The following is a 24666-nucleotide window of genomic DNA, read 5'->3' as shown; positions in this document are numbered from 1 at the left end:
ATTGCAAAAAATATGTGGAGAAAAAAAAAATGTTGTGTGTTTTTTGCACTTTTAAGCAATTTATTTCATTAGTATGGACACAAGTTCGTATATATTATCAAAATTGTGATGTAAGGGTTGTATTGATGCATAGCATATTAAAATGCTCCAAAAAATAGCACTAAAAGCATGTAAAAATGTAAATATCAGGCAGACTGTTCTATGGTAGGTCATAAAGGTAAAGATTGCACAGTTTTTCCTTCAGTTTTTGCAGTTCATCAGAGTGTCTTTAAATACAACGGAACAGTAAACAAGACATTTTTATTATTGTCTCATTACTGTCAGATACATGAAAAGCTTGTTAACGTCAAATAACAAGAGCTAAGCTACCAGACCAAGTTAGCAGGAAAACCTTATAGAGCAAGAGTGTATTTTAATGCTCCTGAATTTAGCATTTTATTGTACAGTGAGGATCGTATTTCCTTGTTTTCTTCTTTCAAAAAAAGAAATGTGTGTGCGTGTGTAGGCTAGAATCTGCTCATGAAGGCAGGTTTGAACTCCTTTAGCATGACATTTTGACGATGCATCAGAATGCTGAATGCATCAAGTAGATAAGAAATGGATAGTGCTTCAGAGACTCTGTGTGTGTGTGTGTGTGTGTGTGTGTTTTTCTTTTATCCCTCGAGGTGTTTTTAATTAGTTCCGTGTTTTGATGTCCGTTGCAGCAGCTTTATCAATTCGTAATTCCAAATGAATTTAAAAGATAATTATTGTGTGAAGACTGTGTTCAACTGAGTCTTCATCAAGGGATCTGAATATTTTTACCACCACTGCTGTTCAATATGTCAAGTACTTTAATTAATTGGCTCCAGCCCCTCGCACGAAATAACACGATCCAATACATACATACATACCCAGACGACCACAACAATCTCTCACATCTGGACATCTCAACCCATGAAAAAGCCTTTACAAAAGGAGAACCCAGGATTTATCTGGGGTATCAGATCTTTTTCAGATCCTTTTCCTCTTTTGAGCCAAACACACGTGAAGTGGTTCAACCCTGGTTTCTACGGCCTGTTTCAGACACGTGTTGCATTGTGGAAGTAAAACAAGTGTTACCAGCAAGGACTGCGTGTGGTCTGTTTAAAAGAAGAAAAGCCACGGGAAATTCTTTTAGCGGACAAAAAGTTCATGCATATTGATGCTGGGGGGTCGCTGTGTGGAAAAGGGCTGAGAGAGAGCAAAGTCTTACTGGGTGAAAGTTACATCAGTGCATTGAAAGTAATGATGGCCGTTTGGAAGAAACCTGCTAACTCCAGCATCTATAACGTTAACGACCAATTAATCGATTAACTGCTCTGATTTTATACATACTCCTCTATATATTAACACATGCATACATGGGCAAAATAAAAGATATATATATTTACAGTTCTATACAAAAGCCTGTTTCGATAATGGTCGCTTTTATTTTGAAAGGACGAAAAGAGACTTCCTGTTGATCGTAAAACTAAGTCACGTGAGATTTTACTGTAAAGATCAAGGAGTCAATGTTTTATGTTTTAGCCCCCGAAGAGGTATTCTTCATATTTAAGTGTGTTTTGTGTTTAAATACGTTTTGGATGAAATTAAACTCAGTAATTCATGCTAGCAAGGTTTGATACAGTAAGCTAGTTTTGCTCAATTTAATACTCTTGTATTTCTGTGTGTTTTATAATTGTTTTTGCAACTTTCAGTTTGCAAACTGTAGCTTTATCCAAATTAATTCTCAGCTCATTGGCTTATTGACGTACGGCTGCAGTATCACATGTTTCAGTTCAGTGATACTGATACGCAGTCAGAGATAGAATTAAAATGAAAAACTACACAGATTGATTAGTAATTCCAGATTTCTGACATGCAGAGGTCAATTTATTGTTCAATTTAGGGACCAAATGATGGATAAAAACCTTTTCCCATCTGGCTAATGACTCCATCTCCTTAAAATGTTTCAAAAGATGTCTAAAAGCTCATTTATAACATGTTCATTTTTGTTTTTAATTGTTTTTGCTATTGTCATTATAACCTGTTGATGTTATACATGTGGGTTTTTTTCTATTATCAGTTTATTACTTTCTAATAACTATGAAATTTTAGGTGGAGGCTTTAAATAAATAAGCCCATCTGGGTTTTCTGCCTCTCCCTGCACTTTACATTATACGTTATCTTTGTCATTTTATGTAATTCGAACTGTGCAAATAAAAATAAACCTAAATAAGCCTAAACACCAAATAAATATGATTTGTCTTATTGTCTCACAGCCGTTGAGATACATACCTGGGTCAGTGGTGACAGAACCTTTGCCATTTTTTACATCTACGACCCAAGTCGCCTCTTTCCCGTCGGGGCCGTCCTTCACTTTAAAGGCAAACACTCCACCAATCTTCTTGACAAGCTGCTCTCCTTCCTGCAGGGAGTCACAGAGGCTTTTGAGTTGACATACAATGAGCAAACACACTACTGGAATGATTTCAATCACTGTCAGAAGGTTTTTCATTGCTGAAGATGCCTCACAGAGATTCAGAAGCATTCTCTGTAATATTGAATGCTGGAATTTCTGGCCCCGTTCATGAAATGCTGTCAAAAAGAAATTGGCTTCCCATTCATTTCAGTGAAAAAGTCAGCAAAATTAATTTGCTTCCTCGAGGCAAAAATGATCGCGCCTTGCTCCATCTGACTAAATTACAACACAAAAAGGACAAGCCTCTAGCAAAACATATTATATATAAAATATTTTGTGGATGCAATCATCCAGCCACTTTTCAGTGGAAAAAAATCTAAGGGAAATAAACTATTCTGGAAAAGTGCAAACAAAGAATGTAAAGTCATGGAAAAAATTATTAGACTTTTTTTTTCTTCAATTTCTTTTCCATTTTAATGCCTGATACAACTAAAGGTACATTTGTTTGGACAAATATAATGATAACAATAAAAACAGCTCATAAGAGTTTCATTTAAGAGCTGATATCTAGACATTTTCCAAGGTTTTCTTGATAATGATTTTGGTTATTATCAACATGTCTAGATATCAGCTCTTTAATTAAACTCTTATGAGCTATTTTTGTTGTTATCATAATATTTGTCCAAACAAATGTACCTTTAGTTGTACCAGGCATTAAAATGAAAAAGAAACTGAAGAAAATTGTGGTCTAATAATTTTTTGTATGTGTGTTCTTGAGAAATGGGACCAACATTTCCAATCACCACTCAAACTGTTTTTTTCAGTATCTTACATCTTTTGTAAGTTGCATGTTTTAGATGAGAACTTACATACTAAAAGGAGGAGATTTCACTGAACCCTTTGATGAACAACATATAAACACCTTCTAATGCACAACATGGGTCAAAAATGAACTGCATTATTACAACAGATCCTTCATACTTTATGAAGAAAAATAGTTTTTGTATTATTACATCAAGTTTACACACATGGGTCAAAAATGACTTTGTGCATTAGAAGTGTAGTGATACTTATTATTTTATCTATTTTCTTATCCTGCTATTTTCTTATGCTGCTGTATCTTATTTGATCTTATTTGTATTTTTTATTTCTATTTCCCTGTTTTAATTGACTGTTTTTACTGTTTTCAATTGTGTCTTGCTGTTTTTAATGTTTATGTAAAGCATTTTTAATTACCTTGTGTTGAATTGTGGTATACAAATAAACTTGCCTTGCCTTGATACAAAAAGTGATACACTAAATTAACAATTTGAGTATATGTGTATCTATGTTTGTCTTTTATTTAAGGTTTAACTTTAAAAGAGTTGTTAGAACCACCAGATTACATTGGAAAATCACATATTTTAACATTTGAGACTTATTAGAGCCACCAAATAATAATTTCCACTGGAAAAACACCAATTTAACAAAATAGGATAGTTTTGTAAGGTTTTAAAGACATTTTTAAGAAATAAAAACAAAAAAATAGGATGTATGATGATCAAAAACAAGTTATTTGAGGAAAACCTGCAATACTGAATGATGAAATTAATTTTAATGCAAAGATATAGAATATAAAAACTTTAGAGTTTAGGGTCACTTTAGAGCTTTTGGAGTCTTGGACTATTTTATCCATTTTTTAATCCTTTTCATGTCTTTTTTGGTCATTTTGTGTCTGTTGTGTCTTTTTTTTTAAGTTATTTTGTGTCTTTTTTGGTCATATTGTGTCTTTTTTGGTCATTTTGTGTCTGTTGTTGTGTCTTTTTTTAGTTATTTTGTGTCTTTTTTTGTCATTTTGTGTCTTTTTTGTGTCTTTTTTGGTCATTTTCTGTCTGTTGTTGTGTCTTATTTGGTTATTTTGTGTCTTTTTTCCTAGTCATTTTGTGTCTTTTCTTGTGTCTTATTTGGTCATTTGTGTCTGTTGTTGTGTCTCTTTTTTGGTCATTTTGTCTCTTTTTTGGTCATTTTGTCTCTTTTTTTCTAGTCATTTGGTCATTTTTGTCTCTTTTTTTGACGTCATGAAGAAGTCGTGCTCCGGCGCTTTCACGGACTCCAGAGGGTTAACCATACCAACAGTGATGGTATTACACTTTTAGGAGGAACGGTCTTCATTTCAGATAGGCTACTCATTATTTTTTACATTGAACATGTGATTATCTATAGTCTATAGATGGATATAGTCAGATTGCAAGAGAAATACAGTAAGAATTTTAAGCATTTACAAGCACTTTATCCAAAATCTTTTTAAACCTTGAAAATACAACATTTAAATTTACGCATTTCCAAGGATTTAAAGCACCAGTACGAACCCTGACCAGTCCACCAGTGAGCAGTGCTGCTATTCTTCAGCTTCCTGCTGTCACGTGCAGGGATGGAGTGGGTAGCTTGGATATGTGGGTTTGAGTAGAAATCAATGACAATATATACTCTATCATATATAATCCTGCCACCTGAGGCTTACAGGCACTTACATGCAGCAAGCTTCACACCTGCGTACCATTATTTTTTGAAGCAACACCTGCAGCGTCTGCCTCCATCATGTGCAGGTAGAACTGAGAATCGATTACAAACCACCCATTCAAGTGGCTCTGGTGTATACTGTCTACATTAACATAAATTGATGATTCTGGATTCAACGGTCCTCAAACAGAAAAGTATGTATTCTCAGCTGGTGGCTGGAGCCGACCGTTCAACAACTGTTTGTACATTTATAAAAGACACCACAGGAAGCACCAGCATCGACTAATGCACCTAAAGAACACACTGCACAAAAAGAAAAGCTGGGTGAACTCAATATTTCAAGGCAACAAACTTCGATTAAATTTTAAGTTGGACGATTAAACTTGCATGTAAACTGGGACAAGGACAGAAGTCCGATTAGACGCCAAAATCGATTTTTAAGGTTAGCTGTTGAGACTAGACTGTTGAGTCTAAATGTATTTTTTTGGTGCTTTGAGCACAACAAGCCAAGTGCATGGAGTTTCATTATATTCAGGAGGAAATGGATATCTCTGCTGCAGACATGTCTCACACCAAAACAGTTTGGATATAAAAATAGCCCAACAAGAGGAAAAAAAATTGTTTTTTTCGATTTTGGACATGTGAGCAGATCACTTTAGTTGCAGTGTGAAATATCAGAGAAAAAGGGACATTTATTTGAGGATGATATTACTGTAATAGCATATGATGAACAGCATCTTCTAAAAAGTAATTCAGTGTCTTTTCTCTGCAGAACAAGAGTATTTTCTGTTTCCTGTCGTGACGTACTTTCTTTTTTCCTTTAGTCTGAATTTAGTTGCCTGTTTAATGTCAGTGGCTTATTTGTTTTTGGTTTGCACACAAAAATAAAGTCTGCTGCCTTATTGGGCTTTGCTGGGCTGTTTCTGTTTGCTAATTACAAACTGCCTGGCAACACATCACAACTAAAGATCAAACTCAATTCATCAACATTCTCAGGTGTCAGCGAACGTTCCCCTTCTTAGTCGAAAAGTCAACTAATTGGTTGTTGTTTGATCAGTTATTTTAAAAGCTTTTCCCCATGTTGAATGGCTTTTTCTTTTTTTTCAAACATACAAGTACATCTCTGATGCAGCTATAAAAGATATAAAGTGGCATTATGCAAGATTCTTAGTGGAAGAACTCAGTTTAATAAGTCCATTAAATCAACAAAGAACAGCCAGAGAATGTTTCTCTCAATCCTTTCTGCAAAAACAAATATCAGAGAAAAATATAAAAGCATTCATGCATGAAGATCCTGAGTGGCTATAAAGCTTCGTATCACTTTTTAAATGCTTTATTAAACTAAATACATTTCACTTTTATATGAATGAACAATATAGCCGTAATGAGGCACAATTCATTGTTTTGTGCTAAAATAATATTTTCTATATTTTTAAACATATTTTTGATTCACAAATTCATCACCATAATGTGTCCAGATAAAAATGTCACGGTTTCCCCACACTTATACACAATAAATATTTAATAAACTTTATAAAAATGAATATACATTTGTTTAAAAATGTATAATTTAAAGGAATATAATCAAACGTAATGGTTTTTAACAATGTATGAAGAACAAAATCTGAATGAAAATTGATGAGAAAAAATGGTTAAATGTGACGGTAATGATAGAATCGTTTGCATTAAAATGTGTATATTTATTTTAATAAAATACATTTTAGTGATACCGGCTACCCTTGAGCATATTTTTTTTTTTTTACTTTTGTTGTTTTTTTATTTAAAAATGTGTTACGGTAATGAATTGTGCTCACACTGTCTCTAAAAATGTCAGAAAATACCTTAAATGTTTTAAATAGATTATAAATTCATATTAAACAGTGACTTTAGATTCTATTTGTTATAAAGGGTCAAAGAAAACAACCTTCAATGCTCTTTTTTGCTTTGAGCTGTACCATGTTCATGAGAATCACCCGTATGTTGAAACTGTACTCTGCTTTAATGGTGCAACACGTGTGTAGTACCTACAATATGCTTTTGTGCAGAGAAACCATAAACCACACAAAGAACACAGATCCAAAGGCATATATACTTGTCTGTGTCGGAGCTATTTTTGAACCACTAATCATCAACATCTTAAGAAAAAGGTTCTCGCGTTGCATCTTACGATCAATAGACGAATGAAAGCGACGAAGAAAAGATCAATTTAATTGGATGCGAAGATACTGACTCCACAGGATCAAACACAAGAGAGCTAGAGACGTGAGGAACAGTTAGTGACAGTGGGCCATTATACCTTCTCGAGCTGTTGTTCCATCTCTTTGAAGACGGAGTAAGCTTTAAAACCCTCCAGACCGCTGGCTGAGCTGGTGGGAACTGCACCTATATGGGAGCTGTGGCAAGCAGAGAGAAAAGCAGCTAAACACAAAGTATACACTGTGTGAAAAGACGACTTCAGCCAGTCAGACACGTGTGAGGCTGTGCAGATTCCAATCTAATGGAGATAGTGCCGTTTGGGAACAGCAGACAAAGCACAAGGCCAAATAATCTACAGCATCAGTGCAGTTATGTGATAAAGAAACATTGATGTATGCCTCTGCAGATGAGTCAGCAGCAGATCAAGACCCTGCAATTAATTACGTATTAAAATCTATGCTATATCACGTATTTAGCTGAACTTATAACATATCCTTGGTGAAAGCAAGAAGCTTTTGATGTTTTGATTCAATCACATCTAGCTCAACTCAGGTTGGTATTGAATGCAGAGAAATCAAAACATATGATATTCTCAAATGGTAAAGAGTTGACATCCAATTTGCCGAAGATAACGATAGTACAAGGTGATAAAATTGAAAGGGTCATAAATATCATATAAATATTATTAAAATAGATTTTTTAAAAATCATAAAAAGCAGATCACCATAGTCCAGTAGAGGCAAGAAAGTTTCAGAAATGAAATATTTCCTTGACTGATATGAGAAGCAAGATTTTTGTCCGAAAAAGAATCCTAATTTTAGTTTCAGTTTTGTCACAAAACTTTCAATATGGGGTTTAAATGACAGCTTCTGATCAATAGTGATCCCTAAATATTTATAAGCGGTATTTAATATGAATAATATTTAATATGAACCATATATATATATATATAAGGTTCATACATTTTTTGAGTGGTCAAGGGTCAAATTCAAGCACTTTTCAAGGACTTTCAAGGTAAATTTTCAAGCTTTTCCAGTATCTTACACCTGTTGTAAATTACATGTTTTAGATGAGTACTTACATACTAAAAAGGGGAGATTTCACTGAACCATACCAACAGGGATGGTATTACACTTTTAGGAGGAACGGTCTTCATTTCAGATAGGCTACTCATTATTTTTTACATTGAACATGTGATTATCTATAGTCTATAGATGGATATAGTCAGATTGCAAGAGAAATACAGTAAGAATTTCAAGCATTTACAAGCACTTTATCCAAAATCCAAGCACTCTTTAAACCATGAAAATACATTTAAATTCAAGCATTTTCAATGATTTCAAGCACCCGTACGAGCCCTGAATATATTCTTCCTCACCTGGCCGTCTGAGGGAATCCCAACCTGTACAGAGTGACAACAACAGCTCCTCCTAAGCCGATGTTGTGCTGCAAGCCCACTTTAGCCCCTTGGACCTGCCTCCTGTCCGCCTGCCCTCGGAGCTGCCAGCACAGCTCTGCACACTGGGCCAGACCTGATAGAGCACAAGGAGGGAGACGAGAGGAGAGGGGGATGTGGTGTGAGGATCTGATCGTTATCATGTAATTAATGGTTGATGAGGCTGGAAACAGCTTGAAATGTGTCAGCACACAGAAACTGGTTCAGAACGCAGCAGATCGGCTTCCTACGGGTTGTAACAGACGACATCACATCACCTCGATTTTAGCTTCTTTGCACTGGCTCCCTGTTCATTTTAGGATTGACTTTAAGATTTTACTGATCATTTTTAGGACTGGCTCCCAGCTATTTCACAGAATAATTACTTTTAAACGAGCTGCTCGAGGAGATAAGACGCGCAGAGTCAGCAACTTCTTTTAAATCACTTCTTAAAACCCATTTTTATAATCTTGCTTTTATGTAATACTTTCTATCTCACCACTCTTTTTAGTTTTTAATTTTTTAAAACTTTTTTACTCCTATCTTTTATTTTCTGTGTATCTGAGAATGTCTTGTGATTGTTCCTCCGCTGTCTCTTGTTTTTCTGTTAATGTATGAATTGTTTTTAGCCTTGTGGCATCATTCTCTGTGTAATTTACTGCTCTCTGTCGAAACACTTTGTAAGCTGCTGTTTTTAAAAGGTGCTAGATAAATAAAGTTATTGTTATTATTATTATCATTATTACTATTATTATTACATTAAACTAAAGGCATTAAATAAAGTGAGAAAGCCAAAAACATGAGAAGAAGTGCAGGTGTCATTTTTTTAATATGTTTTAATTGTACATATAGTTCAGGGGTCTCAAACTCAAATTACCTGGGGCGGTTGGAGGCAGTATCAAAATGACCAAAAAAAGACACAAAATGACCAAAAAAAGACACGAAATGACTGAAAAATGACACGAAATGACTGAAAAGACACAAAATTACCTAAAAAGACACAAAATGACTTAAAAATAGACAAAATTACTAAAAAAGACACAAAATGACTGAAAAAAGACACAAAATGACCTTAAAAATAGACAAACTTACAAAAAAAAAAAGACAAATTTATAAGAAAAAGACACAAATTTACCAAAAAAGACACAAAATTACATTAAATAACATTTCCACTTCTTCCGGTAACAACCACAACACGGCAGATAATAAACGGTCCAGTAGCAGCTGCCTTTCTTTTTGTTAACGTCGTCATAGAAACAAGTGAAACAAAGGGAAAAAGTCAGAAAAGTGCATTTGCTTCCTCGGGGGCAAACTGATCGTGCCTTGCTCCATCCGACTCAATTAAAACACAAAAAGTAAAAGTCTCTGCCAAGGCTTTCTAAAATAATATCAGGATGCAATCATCCAATTTTGGAGAGCCAGTCACTTTTCACAGGAAAACTTCAAAGAGAAACAAACTATCCTGGCAAAGAGTGTAAGTAACCACTCAAACTGATTTTCTCAGAGCCACAGGTTCTAACAGTGAGCAGTGCTGCTATTCTTCAGCATCCTGCTGTCACATGCAGGGATGGAGTGGGTATCTTGGATATGTGGGTTTGAATAGAAATCAATGATAATAAATACTCTGCATGTGGGTGGTTGACGTGACGCTCAATTTTTGTGTTCCCAGTGACAAATATTACTAAAATTTGATAATATTTCATTAAAATGTATGTTTTAATATGCAGTTCATTCTTCTAGATCTAATCCATCTGCAAACAATGAGTATCGTTCTTCAACTGTGCAAATATTCTGTTTTGAACATGACATTTGTCCACCGGTGCAACTGTCCTAGGTAGCATTACTTATCTTAAAACAACTGTAATTTAATGAAAAATTAATCTAAATACATTAAAATACTTGAATGCATGTCATACGAGTGTGTACTTAATGAATCTAGAGGATATAAGTGTTAAGGTCCCTATGTAGAGTTATTATGACACATTACATTTTGTCCGCAAAACTCCTGGAGCAACGCATTTATGTAGATATAAAACAGGCATTAATGTGACCACCCCATTACTGAGAGGGGTCCTTCCAGAATCAGGAAGGACAGAAGAATCTCTGGAGCAGGTGGACTGCACACAAGATCAGTTCTGTCTCAAATATTTTCATAATATTACTATTTCCGTGCAGTGTTGGAACTGGTCGTCTTAAGGTAGTCCTTTGGTACAACGCAGTTTAAGTATTGGTCTGAATATTTTTATCAATTTACATTGATTGATCATTGAAAATAATGTAAATTGATAAAAATATTCATAACTAATATGCCTTGGGCTTATCTATCTCATCTGTCCAACATTCTCTGAATTAAATAATGACATTCTTTATTTTGTTGCACCGGTGGACACATTTTAGGACTACCACACCAAAGAGTTAATAATATGCAGAATTAGAAATGGACACATTCAGTTTTGAATTATTCACATATAAGGGAATATAATTGTATGTCATTTGACATATACTGTATTTTTTTAATTATTTTTTTTTTTCCACAATATTTTTATTTTATTTTCAGTTTATAACACTTTGACATACAGCTTTTACATTCATGTATTGTCATTCAGCTTCCATATTTTAAGATAGCTGCATTTACATAGACAGAAAAATAAAAACAAACAAAACATAACACTTCGAACATGTATGCTCCTCCTGTTAAAGAAAATGGCAATCTATATACAATTGAGTATCGTTTGTTATTGGTGCGATTAAAACACATATATAGAAAAGCAATATGAATTTGACAAGACCGGAATCTGCATTGTCCACAAAGACTAGTTATCCACTTCTTCATCCGTTAAATCTAAGTCTTTAATGTAGTTAATGAAAGGCTCCATATGTCCTCAAATACATGCCGTTTAGCCTTTAATATGTAAGTTATTCTCTCTAAAGGAAGGCTTGCTAACATCTGTCTTATCCATTGAGTTGTACTTGGTCTATAAATCTTTATCCACAATAATGCAACACATTTCTTAGCATAAAGCAAGCTGAGGTCTACAAATGTCCGCTCATTCCTACTATAGTTATGTTTCTCTGGGTATAAGCCAAACAAAAAAAGTTTAGGGTCTAGTAAAATTTGTTTTGAGATAATCTTCTCGACTATAGCTCTTACCTCTTCCCAGAATATTTTAATCTTTCTGCATTGCCAAATGCAGTGGAACAAAGTTCCTCTGGATTCCATACTAATTATTATTTTTTTCACTTTTCACATCAACCACCCATATATATAATCCTGCCACCTGTGGCTCACAGGCACTTACTTGCAGCAAGCTTCACACCTGCGTACCATTACTTCTTGAAGCAACACCTGCAGCGTCAGCCTCCATCATGTGCAGGTAGAACTGAGAATCAATTACAAACCACCCACTCAAGTGGCTCTGGATTCAACGGTTCCTAGTACAAGCACTTAAACATAAAAGAACGTATTCTCAGATGTGGGCTGTTTCCTTCTGTGAGCCGACCGTTCCACAACTGTACATTCATAAAAGACACCACAGGAAGCACCAGCACTGACTAATGCACTCAAAGTACAGGCATCAAAGCACCATACACTCCAACACTCACTTACATTAAACTAACAGTCGGTGTTGTATTAACAGGTTTTATGTTTTTCATTTCGTTTGTCAATCATTGCACTTCCAAAGCAGGACATATTATATTTGAGGCAAATTCCTCGACAAATACAATCGACACTGTAGCTGTTATTGTATTGTTGAATATTATTGTAGCTAAGTCTCCAAACTTTTTATATTGCCGTTTCTCAGGACAGGTTTTTTCGACATAATTATCTGACAAGACATGCTTACTTTGCCCAGAACAAAAATACTAACGTGTTAAAGAAATCTGTCCTGTTCAGAGCCATTCTGGGAGGGACTCCTTGCCACTTTATATCGTATTAATAGATTCCAAAGAGAGCTATACATTTTTGCTTAAACAGTTTTGTCTTAATGTTGCAGCTGCAGTAGCTAAACTGTACGGGTGCACAAGGGTCTTCGTATAAACAATCTTCCTATCTTGTGAGACCGCTTTTTTCTTTTCCTTTATCTATCTTTTATTTATTCTTTGGTATCTGTTTGTATGTTGTGTATTGATTTTACTCTAAAAACACTTTCTGTGTGGAAAAACTAGCTTTTTTAAAGTAAATGTCACTCTTTTTTCAGTGTGTTGAAAATTAATAAACGTATATATAAAAAACAAATGCCGTATATAAGCTACACATTTTAACAATTGAAAAACACAAATTGCTTTGAGCCTACACCAATGATAAATGAAAATATAAAGAAATGACTGTAGATTTTTTTCTGTCACAGCCACAGGGAGCCACATGTGTCTCCAGAGCTGCAGGTTGCCTGGCCCTGATCTAGGCCACAGACTGTATAAACGCCTCCATCGCCACCTGCTAGCTAGCTAAAGTAAATGTCATAAGCCGTGCCTCTTTACCTGGATGGAAATGAGCCACACTATAAAATCAAGGTCCACTTCAAATCAAAAAGATATCTCTTATCACCCTTGTGTGTTAAAGTGTTCATTTTTCTAATAAGTTTGGTTTTAATCAGTGTTTTGATGCTACAAAATAGGAATTATCCACAATTGTGATTGACTTTCACGATTAAGTTGGTCAGGTGTTTGGGCAGGACCTCTGCACATCGGTGCTGCTGCGTTATTAAGTCAAGACGGGTCTGTAATAGCGACATTTCGATCCTAAACTCAGATAAATGCAGGTAGGAAACATTTTTCTGTTGCACAAAATGGCTTTAAAAAATGGCCCTCTAAACGGACATGAGTTCTGATTGCAGATTGAGGAGGTTTTCTGTAATGAGACCCCCAGGTGAAGACACTCTTCAAGTGTTAAACAACATAACTTCAGTCAGAGGGGTGACAAGTTGACTCCTAATCTGACAACTTCCTAATCTCAGCAGGGACAGCTCCTGCGCTAGGGTTATAGCTAAGTATTTCATCCCATCTGCTTAATGAGCTTTTGCATTTCTTCATTATCCCAATAAGCTAAAGGACTTAGGGGCAAAGACCTCTTCACGGTGCGTCTTTCACATTCTGCAGCGCTCTCCTAATCTTCTCCACGACAACTTGTTTGTGTCAGTGCAATTTTGGTCGAAAATTTGAGAAAATGTGCGTCCGGCTGTGAAGTTTATCCAAATAAAGAGCCTCTGGGTATGACCTCCGGCATATTATATTTACACACAATGAAAAGGAACGTTTAGAAAACTCCCTCCAGTAAACTATTCTACCAAGAGAAGATAACAAATGCTCTTTTTTTTATGAGGTCTTTAAGTTTCTGACGGGTAAAGGCCATGTGGTGATTCATCACATACGCCGATGACGCTTCGGTGTCCCTGGGTGTCATTATCGATGTGTAAAAAAAAAAAAATTGACATCAGAATGAGATGCCTGGAGCAGCCTTCCTTCGATGGGGTCCCAGCACAGGTCAGTGAATTAGCATTCAATATCTCGGCTCACGGCGTTTCCGAGGAGAGAGGTCACGGCGAAGATTAGGAGCAACACCGTGGATCAGACGGAGCTTAGCGCTGACCGGGGCACTCGCACAGTGGGAGAGTGACCCGGGAGATAGAGCGAGTATTGACGACATGAATGGGGGGAAAGCCAGCGTATAATAACGAGGCAGAGGGAGAGACGGTGGAGACTGTGACGTATGAAGGAAAAAATACAATATATCGATCGAAGAAAGAGATCAAACTGACAAATCTGGTCATGTAATGAAATGAAAGAGAAGGCGATTTGTTACTGGCTGTGAAAACGCCGCTGTTCTCTGTTCACTGTGTTACTATAATGGTCACATGTTGGCCCCCGAGGTTGGACGGGAACTAGATAGATAGATAGATTACTTTATTCATCCCCGAAGGGAAATTCGGTTGTCACAGCAGTCCGATATTCAAGTACAATAACATACAATAGAATAAAATACTGAGGTAGCATAAATAAAAACAACAACAGAAACAAAAACACAGAATAGAACAAGGACACTTAAGAAGTTAAAAAAAGAAGATCAGTTGGTAGGTGGACAACATGAGGGTAATTAGCTGTTTTTTTTCCTTTTTTATCCTTTTTATAATTAGACTGTTATGCTTTTAACCTGTAGCACTTTGAGATTTCCTGTAATGTAAAGTGCATTACAAATAAAATGTATTATTATTATTATTATACTGGTGATATGATGGCAACAATGCGATATGGACTAGAAGGTATATAATAATAATAATAATAGCACAGTATATAATATATAATATAATATGTAATAATAAATAGTAACAATATAAAATTAAATTAAAATAAATAAAATAATTATAAATAAAATAAAATATGGATATAACTAGGAAGAAAAGCTCTGAATACAGTGCTCCCTCCTCCTGGAATAAAGGCATTAAAATGTCAATTATTATTACGATGCGGTAATATAATTACATTTTAAAGCATGGAGAAAAAAGCACGCTGTCATTGTAATTGGATTTAGATTTAGATTTAGATTTGACTTTATTAATTCCACAGCGGGGAAATTTCTTTGTTACAGCCGCAAAATTTTCACACAATTTTTAAGATAAAGATAAAAAATAAACAATCTAAGAAAAGACATTTAACAATATACAATATACTATATACAACTTAGTGCAAATTAAGTGGAGAATGTGCAGAGTGCAAATTATATGCAATTGATCCATACCTTTTGAAAAAGTGCACCTATTTATATGTCATAACTGGTTTCTTTTTATTGCATATTAACTAGATACCATGCTCTTACACTTACAGTCATGGAAAAAAATGATTAGACCACGCTTGTTTTCTTCAATTTCTTGTTCATTTTAATGCCTGGTACAACTAAAGGTGCATTTCTTTGGACAAATATAATGATAATTAGAATTAAAACTGGACAATGAGCCTTGAGATACTTGGAAATTGGAGGATATTACAAGACCTTTTGCAAAATGTTTCATTTTAATGTTGCACATCAAGGTCAATGAGGTCAAGAGTTATTTTTATTATTATCATATTATTATGATTTTAAAAAAAGAGAAAGAATGTTGGAATGGGGCCACACACCTTATTTTAAACCTTACAGTGAAGATAAAACAGCTTGCTAAGACTAAATTATCCTACCAACATTATTAATAGGTCATAATAAGCATTGATTAATGTGATTTTTCCAAGTGCAAAAGAAAGACTGGACACTGAAGAAATATCTCTGGAGAGACTTGAAGTTGCCAAAATGTAGGAGTTAAGGTGCAGCACAGTAGACTTTAAAGAAATGCACCTATTTATATGTTATCACTGTTTTCTTTTTATTGCATTTTAACTAGATACCATGCTCACAAAATATTAGTACATTGTTTTCTTCCATTTCTTGTTCATTTTAATGCCTGGTACAACTAAAGGAACATTTATTTGGACAAATATAATGATAACAACAAATTAGCTAATAAGAGTTTAATTTAAGAGCCGACATCTAGACATTTTGCATGTCATTCTTGATAATAACCAAAATCATAATCAAGAAAACTATTCAGGTATTTTTGTTGTTATCATTATATTTGTCCAAAAAATTTACTTTTAGTTGTACCAGCTGTTAAAATGAAGAAATTGGAGGAAAACAAGGGTGGTCTAATATTTTTTTCCATGACTGTATTTGTAGTTAGACAGTTGTTTTTGTTTTTGTTGTTTGTTTGTGTTTCTTGTTGTAATGATGTTGATGCTCGCTTTTGGCCGGGTCATTTTTGAAAAAGATTTAAATCTCAATGACAGGTTTATCCAGAAAATGAAAGATGTAGATAAAAACAGAGAATATTGGTCTGTGTGTGTGTGTGTGTGTGTGTGCTTGTCTTTATATAGTTGTGAGGACCAACCCTTGGCAGAACACCAACAGTGTGAGGACATTTGTAGTTGTGAGGACATTTTTCCCGGTCCTCACACAGAAAATGCTAGGATAGCCTCTAACGGCCTTAATTAATTATCTGTATGAATTTCAGGGAAGGTCCTAACAGAGATGGTAAACCCTGAAATGTGTGTGTTGGGCTAGGGGAAGTAGTGGTCCTCACAACTATATGAAGACATGTATGTGTGTGTGTGTGTGTGTGTGTGTGTGTGTGTGTGTGTGTGTGTGTGTGTGTGTGTGTTTACAAAGTTAAGCAGTTGTGATTATATGAAAAATGGTATGTGTATTAAGAATATTGGATCAGGGAGGAGGGCAGCAGTGACAGAGGTTGGGTGAGTCAGCTGCACTGTTTGCTCGGTCTTGTTTCGTCAAGAGTTTAATATGTGGAGAGATTACACGGGAGGCTTGCCAAAGCCACAGCCTGCTGCCCTCTCACATGCAGGCTTACCCCGTTACAATCCAGGTGGCCATCACAATGTGACATGCGCCACCTAGTGGCCACTGTGGAAGGTAAACACCAGTGTGAACATCAGAAGGAACACAACAAGCGTTAGTTTCTTCTGCAACAAGTCCCATTCATCTGCTGCTCCAACGTCTGTTAGATAGTCTGTTTTACAGGTGCATCTCAATACATTAGAATTTGATGGAAAAGTCCATTTCCAGTAGTTCAAGTCCCCAAACCAAACAACTAGCCCCAACCAAGTATTGAGTGCATATAGATTAGGGGTATCGAACTCAAATTACCTGGGGGCCGTTGTTGGCAGTATCAAAATAACCAAAAAAAGACACAAAATTACAAAAAAAAAAGACACAAAATGACATAAAAAAAAAAAAATTACTTAAAAAAGAAACAAAATTACCAAAAAAAGACACAAAATTACAATACATAACATTTCCACTTCTTCCGGTAACAACAACACGGTAGATAATAAACGGTCCGGTAGCAGCTGCCTTTCTTTTTGTTAACGTCGTCATAGAAACAAGTGAAACAAAGCTCCAGCTTGCGCAACAAAGGGACCTTCCACACACAACATGGTAAAGTGCCATTCATATAAAACTCACAGTAAACTTTCATATCAAGGTGGGGGCCACAAAATATCGTCACAAGGGCCGCAATTGGCCCATGGGCCACGAGTTTGAGACCCCTGATATAGATGGACATACTTTTCAAACTGGAAAAACAGATTTTCTTTACCAGGCTCTTCAAACACATTTGGGAAACTTTGTGGCTCTTTTTTCAGTTAGCTGAGAAGCTGAGAAGTTTTGTTGATATTCTGAATAATATATATATATATTTATATATATACGTTTTTTATTCTATTTTTTATTACTGACTGGTGTTGCATGTGTGTTATTTTTACTCTATTTATTTTCTTAATATTTTTTCTAATGTCTTATTTGGTTTTGTTTTGTTTTTTTGAAGTATATATTGCTCTTGATTACCTTTCAATGTATGTATATATTGTCTCGCAAAATTGTTTCATTTTAACAAATTTTAATAAATTTTAATTGTTATCTGTATGGTCTTTGTTGTTTCTGTTTTTGTTGAGAAAAGCAATAAATAAAGTTGGGGAAAAAATAAAGATAATTTGTTTTCTGTTTTTTTTACAGAGACTCAGCGTACCTGTGGCGCCCAGAGGATGTCCTTTAGAGATGAGACCGCCGCTCGGGTTAATCACAAACTTGCCTCCATACGTGTTGTCTCCTCTGTCAATCAGCTCTCCTGCTTTACCTGCAGAGGGTGTGAAACACACGAGAGGATTACAAAACAGTACAGAGTGAAATCTACAATATTATATCGTCAGTTCATGCATGGCCCTCTGGAGTCCAGGAAAGCGCCGGAGCACGACTGTCAGCTTTTCTCTAAAGTTTTGGCTTTTCCACAAGTTTCCATGTCCAATTTAATGCATCAACTCTTTTTCAGCAAATGTAAAAAAAAAAAACACCTCGACCAAGTGTAGTAACATGATTCTACTTTTTTTGCAGATATTTTTCTAATTCTGCAGGGTGTGTTTCAACATTTTTAATGCAATCTTTTGCGTTTACTTTTTTGTGTGTTTTTTGGTAAAAAAAAAGTTGTGATTTTGTTATGTTTTTTGTGTTTTCTTGGTGTTTTTTGTAAACATTTTTTTTTTTAATTCAAAGTTTTTATTATATTTTCATTATTACAACATACAAACGAACATCAAACAAAACAGACAGGATGGAGGTCATAAAAATTACAATAATAGTAAATAAATAAATAAAATTTTAAAAAATAATTAAAAATAATAATAATAATAATATATAATAAAATAAAATACAAAATCTGAAAATAAATTAATTAAAAATAAGACAGGCAAGTGAGTAGGCAAGGCAAGCAAATTAACACATCTGTCTACCAAAACTATCCCATTTTTCTTTTATCATATCATTTTTTTGGTAAACATTTTTTTGTGTTTTCTTGTGTTCAAAATGTTGATCCAGTAAGTCAAAATGAAAAAACTAATAATCAGATCATATAGGTGAGGTTGTGCTGAAAACAATGATACCAACACGTCATGGTAAAGATTTTTAAGTGGTTTATACAGGCAGAATGAAAAGGAGTCAAAAACTGACAAAATAGCCCCAAACTCCAAAGGGTTAACTGACACACTATGTTTATATACAATGCTCGGTCACTCAGATTGTGAGGACGGCCAGCTCCAAGCAGATTTAAACAAGTGCCACACTGCTTCCATTTCCTAATGATGGTTTTACTCTGTGGGATGTCCAGTGAGCTGGACATTTTTGTAGCCATCTCCTGACTTATACTAATTATCTTTTCTCTGAGTAGCTTGGAGTGTTCTTTTGTCTTCATGTTGCAGTTGTAGCAGGAATAGTGATGAACCAGAGACTGGAGCTCCCAGACACAGATATATTTACACAATAATCACTTGACACACATCAGCTGCACTCAAGTGATCTCCATTTATTAACTGTGACTCTGCTGGTATCAAGTAGCTGGAACTCTGTTTAATTAGGTCAGTTACTTTAAAGGGCATGAATATTTATGCAATTGTTTATTTCACATTTTATATATTTTAATTAATTTACATTATTTTGTAAAAATCTGTTTTCACTTTGATATTAAAGAGGGTTTTTTTTTGCAATTTTTTGTCAACAAAGCCAAATTATATCGACCATGACTTCATGTGTAAAAGCAACAAAAGGGTGAAACATCCAAGGCGGATGAATACTTTCTATAGGCATTGTATAGTAGCACTTTTTATCTTAAGAAGTCTGATTTGTGGCTGAATAAGGATGGATTAGAACAGTGAAAGTAAGTGGAAATAAGGATTTTAGCAAACTGTTGAATATTCTATTTGGGGGTTTTTTGATGATGAAAATGTAAGAAAGGAAATCAAATCAATTCGTACAAACGGGGCCGTGACAAGAGGGAATTATTGTGTTTCTGACTCATTTTCCAATCAGAGACTGTGTTCCTGCTATGATTTATAACACACTGCACACTGGAATCACAGGAGATTGGCCCAAGAAAAAAATTGCAGTGATGAAAGTGATGAACTCAGTGTCACGTGACTGTGGTGTTGCTATGATACGGATTTGTCACCATCATGCTTTCTCGAGGTGTAAATCAGCGTATCAGCCCCACGATACGATTCTACCCCGATAATTGAGTCACGATACGATAATATTAAATGCGATTTTAAGCATTTTACAATATGGTGAGTATTGCAATACAATGTATTGTGATTTAACTGTTTAACTGCATTTTGTGTCCACAAAATTAAATTCAATCAAGAATTGTTTTGTCAAATAAGAGAAAATTCTCAGTCTATTCTTCTGGAAAATGTTTATTTACACTTCTTTATTGTGTGGGGGGAAAAAAATTGAATTGTGTAATTATCAGACCACCATTACATTTTTCATCTTGCGCACCCCCTAGCGGCAGCCCGTGCACCCCTGGGGGTCCACGCACCACACTTTGGGCATCCCTGCTTTATACCAATATGAGCTGATGAATGTGAACCAGGTGAGAAAACAAACTGTTCATGTTTGACTCATTCAGCCTGAAAAAGCCAACACATCTCTGCAGTCAAAGGCGTGACTCGGTTAGTATGCAGCTATAGTTTCAGTCAGACAATGAAGCTTTCTAAATGATCTCCAGAGTGGATATAAATGTCACGCTAATACACTGTAGTGTCAGTGAGAGTAAACTGAGCTGTGGGCTCTGAGTCTCTAATGCGATGACTCATCAGCTAAATCAATAAAGCTGATCAAACAATACCAACGTTTCTTTTATCCCCTGCATAATGAGGAAACAGGCCTTGAACTGATTTTCATAAACAAACGCTGATACATTAAGTTGTCCATGAACATATTTTCTGCCTGAGTTACATCACATAGATGTTTTTTGTCAACATTATTGACTGCTAACCAACGAAGAAGAAAACAACTCCAATCATCCCAAACTTCTTCACTAGGTCGACAGAGTAACAGATTTTGTTATTGTTTTGATTGAGATTGACTCCTAGCAGCAGAAATTCTAGCTTACAGGTACATCTCAAAAAATTAGAATATCATGAAAAAGTTCAATATTTTTTGTCAGTTATTTCAGAAAGTGAAACTCATACATTATATAGATTAATTACGCATAGAGTGAAATATTTCAGGCCTGTTTTTCTTGTAATTTTGATGATTCTGGCTTAGAGATAATGAAAACACAAAACTCAGTGTCTCAGAAAATCAGAATATTGTGAAAAAGTTCAATATGTGAGACCACTATCAGTGGTGATTTGGGTCCACTGTGTTTTCTGAAGTCCACAGTCAACATAGCAGCCATCTAGCAGGACATTTTAGAGTCTTCATGCTTCCACAAGCTCTTTGGAGATGCTGATTTCATTTCCCAGCAGGACTTGGAACCTGCCCACACTGGCAAAGGTACCAAAAGCTGCTTCAATGACCCCATAGGAGTCTATGGGCTGTTGTCAAGAGGAAGGTGAGAGACACCAGATGAGCTGAAGGCTGCTATAAAAGCAACATGGTGCTGTAGGCTGATCTCCTCCATGCCACCAAGTATTAATGCAGTAATTAATGATTCAAAAGAAGCCCAACCAAGTACTGATGGATAGAAATGAACAGACTTTTCATTAGCCTGACATTTGTATTTAAAATATCCTTTTTTATTGATTTTATGTAATATTCTAATTTTCTGAGACACTGAGTTTTGTGTTTTCATTATCTCTAAACCAGAATCATCAAAATTACAAGAAAAACAGGCTTGAAATATTTCACTCTATGTGTAATGAATCTATATAATATACGAGTTTCACTTTCTGAAATAATTGACAAAAAATATTGAACTTTTTCACAATATTCTAATTTTTTAAAAATGTACCTGTATGTGTTTATTTCAAACCGGTTCACCTAGAACACGATATTGTCACACACCATCCACTCAGCTCAGCATCTCGGTTGTAAAATATCAGCAGATATGAAATTATCAATAGAGTGCAAGAAACATTAACAAGAAACTTTAGTTTAAGTGGAAATAAGATCCATTCCTGCTCTAACAGCCAAGTTTTAAAGTATCTGGGGGATAAATTCTGGTTTTAAGAGTTGCAGTCTTACCCTCCGGACACAGCCCCAGAGCCTCGTACGTGATGAGCTCATTGGCTGAGAAGCAGTCGTGCAGCTCAATCACGTCTACGTCACTCGGCTTCAGACCGGCAGCTTCAAAACACTTTCGGGCCGCCGACTGAGACATGTCAAATCCCACCTGAACAGGGAAAATACAGGAAGAAGAATGTCAAGGAGCTACACTGGAAAAAAATATTTTTTGGCCCTGTAATTATTATTTCAATCATCTATATAAATTCTACAAAGAAATACAAATTCAGTGCTTTTACTTTAAAATATCAGTTTTTCATGTAGTGCATTACTTAGTGATTGTTTGTTATTATGTGTCCTCAGTTTTGTAAGTAAATTGAATCATTCGTTAGTTGATATTTGCAAGTAAAATGTAATTGAGGGACATCAGTGAATCTGCAATTTACTTGTGTATTTTCATAAAAAAATAAGTGGTTCTATTGAATAAATATTACTTAGAAACATCCTGAGTAAAGATTACAAACACTTTCTGTGTGGAAAAACTTTAAGTGTACTTTAAGAAAACAAATTTATCATGATAAACTGTGAGGTGTTGTAAAACTACAACTCATAACTTTTAGAGGTGTGAATCAGCAGAGGCCCCACGATACGATTTTATCCCAATACTTAAGTCACAATACGATATTATTGCAATTTTAAGCATTTTTCGACATGGTGAGTATTGTGATACAATATATTGTTTAACTGCTTAACTGCATTTTGTGTCCACGAAATTGAATTAAATCAAGAAACTGTTTGACAAATAAATTCTCGGTCTATTCATCTCACTTCAGTCTTTTTATTTCTCCACAATGAGTCAAACCCACAGACTGACCAACAAAGTATTCAGTCAAACTGAACTGAACTGATATCAAACATGTATGGACGACAACAACTGCAGCATTTTATCAAACTTTCCTCAACTTTAAGCTTCACTGCTCTGAATGTTTTTGAATAAGACATAAAAAAGCCGAACTTTGCAGCGTTATTTCAACAACTTCCCGACACGATATCCTGTATCTCCAGTATATTCCTAAAAATGAACCCGCTACAGCCTACGAAAGAAAAAAGGCGCAAATACTGCCGGTCGGAACGCTAAATATCGATACTTGGTGGTAGAGATAGACCAATATATTGGCCGGCCGATATATCGGGCCGATATTCACTTTTTTAATTGTATCGGCATCGGCCGATACGTGCGTTCGCCGATCAATTATCCCGTTTCACTGAGCCAACAGCAGGCAAGGCTCGGCGCAACATCTCCATTCTCTGGTGAGCTGCTGCTGATACCAGAAAAAAGAAAAACACATCAAATATGTGGATCATCTGAGGCGCCACTACCTCCAGGCCTAGAACAACATACACATTGTTTACTATCCAACTGTTAATATGTTTTGTTTGTCTTGTTAATGTTTCTTTTATTGTTTAAATGGAGACTTGTGTAACATTTGTTATCATTGTGTCATTTTTATCATGTAAATGGAGGGAGAAAAGGCAATATGGGCTTCAAGGATCAGCCCAAAAAAATCGGCAGCACATATCAGGGATCGGTTAAAACTGATGTCAAAATAATCGGTATCGGCCTTAAAAAACCCGTATCAGTCGACCTCTACTTGGCAGCCATGAATCAATATATTAACACGAAAAATATGCCAATACTAAGCTGTATCGATTTTCCACCCACCTCTAATAACTATAAGATTACCTTCAATCCTGTTTGTGCAGTGATTGATTGGCGTCCTATTTCATCATAAAGAGCCTTAACTCAGTGTATACACATTAAACCAAAGCCATATTTGTATAGAATCACCATGGCTTCTACCTGTCAGCCATGTTGTCACTGCTGGATGCTCTTGATCCCACTTAATCTATATGAATTAAAGATGAAACCACTCCCTCATGACTGATTGCAAGTCCCTCTGCAAACCTTTGATGCCTCGGCAGACTTTGTGGACAAATGGTGCATAATATGCTCTTTTCCTGGTTTTTGCAACAGGGAAATCACAGCAGAGCTCATTGTTAGTGGCACTGATGGAGTGACAATAATGTCATTATAGTAAAGTGAGGAAAAGGAGCGGTACATCTCTTTGATGAGGAGTAATAGATTTGTAAAGCTCAGAGCTGTGACAGTTCTCCCCTGGTGCTCTACAAACATCTTGATTGCAGCATTTCATCTCTGACTCTAAGGCGCCTCTTTCTTTTTTTAACCCATTTAAGCCGGGAAAGCATTACCGCATTACTACCATTAAAACCGGGGGATCTGTTGCGTTTTTCTACCATTAAAGCTGGGAAAGCTGATACGTCGTTTTGTAGTATTTGTCGTTTTTTCCACCTATTTTCAGTCTCTTGGCCAATGAAATGCATAAGAATACATGTGGGAGTGTTGCAATGCATCATGGGACTTTTCCAGAACTTTGAAATCATGGTGGAAGACGACTATAGCGGAGGGAGCTCAGATATAACAGCTATAAGCTCTCAGATACTTTTTGAATTTCATTTCTATCTGCTACAGAGGCTCTATCTATTATTATTATTATTATTATT

General features: G+C 35.5%; 1 protein-coding gene across 1 annotated transcript in view; it reads right to left on the bottom strand.

Moving 5' to 3' along the window:
* Positions 1 to 24666, bottom strand: part of scp2a (sterol carrier protein 2a) — a 48226-nt gene that overhangs the window by 13518 nt on the left and 10042 nt on the right. Inside the window, exons 10-14 of the mRNA XM_059344308.1 lie at positions 22105 to 22252; positions 18116 to 18223; positions 8496 to 8649; positions 7218 to 7314; positions 2299 to 2428 (exon numbers count right to left, since the gene is read on the bottom strand). Coding sequence (XP_059200291.1) covers positions 2299 to 2428; positions 7218 to 7314; positions 8496 to 8649; positions 18116 to 18223; positions 22105 to 22252 — 637 coding nt within the window. The remainder of the gene's footprint in view (positions 1 to 2298; positions 2429 to 7217; positions 7315 to 8495; positions 8650 to 18115; positions 18224 to 22104; positions 22253 to 24666) is intronic.

This window comes from Centropristis striata, chromosome 11 (assembly GCF_030273125.1).
Source record: "Centropristis striata isolate RG_2023a ecotype Rhode Island chromosome 11, C.striata_1.0, whole genome shotgun sequence".
NCBI lineage: Eukaryota > Metazoa > Chordata > Actinopteri > Perciformes > Serranidae > Centropristis > Centropristis striata.
Note: the sequence above shows the minus strand (reverse complement) of the source record. Positions and strands in the feature narration are given on the sequence as shown.